General features: G+C 65.8%; 1 protein-coding gene across 1 annotated transcript in view; it reads left to right on the forward strand.

Annotated features, from left to right (window-relative positions):
* Positions 1 to 295, forward strand: part of LOC103798031 (nuclear receptor ROR-beta-like) — a 5,183-nt gene that overhangs the window by 244 nt on the left and 4,644 nt on the right. The window contains exon 2 of the mRNA XM_009070275.1: positions 36 to 177. Within this exon, the coding sequence (XP_009068523.1) occupies positions 36 to 177 (142 nt within the window). The remainder of the gene's footprint in view (positions 1 to 35; positions 178 to 295) is intronic.

Here is a 295-nt window from a genome sequence, read left to right on the forward strand (position 1 = left end):
CCAGGCACTTTCCCAACACGTCCCATCCTGCGCAGGGATTTTTTCGGAGGAGCCAGCAGAACAACGCCAGCTACTCCTGCTCCCGGCAGAGGAACTGCCTGATTGACCGTCCCAACCGCAACCGCTGCCAGCACTGCCGCCTGCAGAAATGCCTGGCACTGGGCATGTCCCGCGACGGTGAGTCCTGCCCGGGGATGTCCAGGGTCCCCAGGGCCATCTGCTCCTCCTCAGAGCGGGTCAGGCCGTCAGGGATGAAGCTGCTCCCCCGGGAGGGGCAGCCCAGAGCAAGGAGGGG

Source organism: Acanthisitta chloris, unplaced genomic scaffold (assembly GCF_000695815.1).
Source record: "Acanthisitta chloris isolate BGI_N310 unplaced genomic scaffold, ASM69581v1 scaffold30812, whole genome shotgun sequence".
NCBI classification, from domain to species: domain Eukaryota; kingdom Metazoa; phylum Chordata; class Aves; order Passeriformes; family Acanthisittidae; genus Acanthisitta; species Acanthisitta chloris.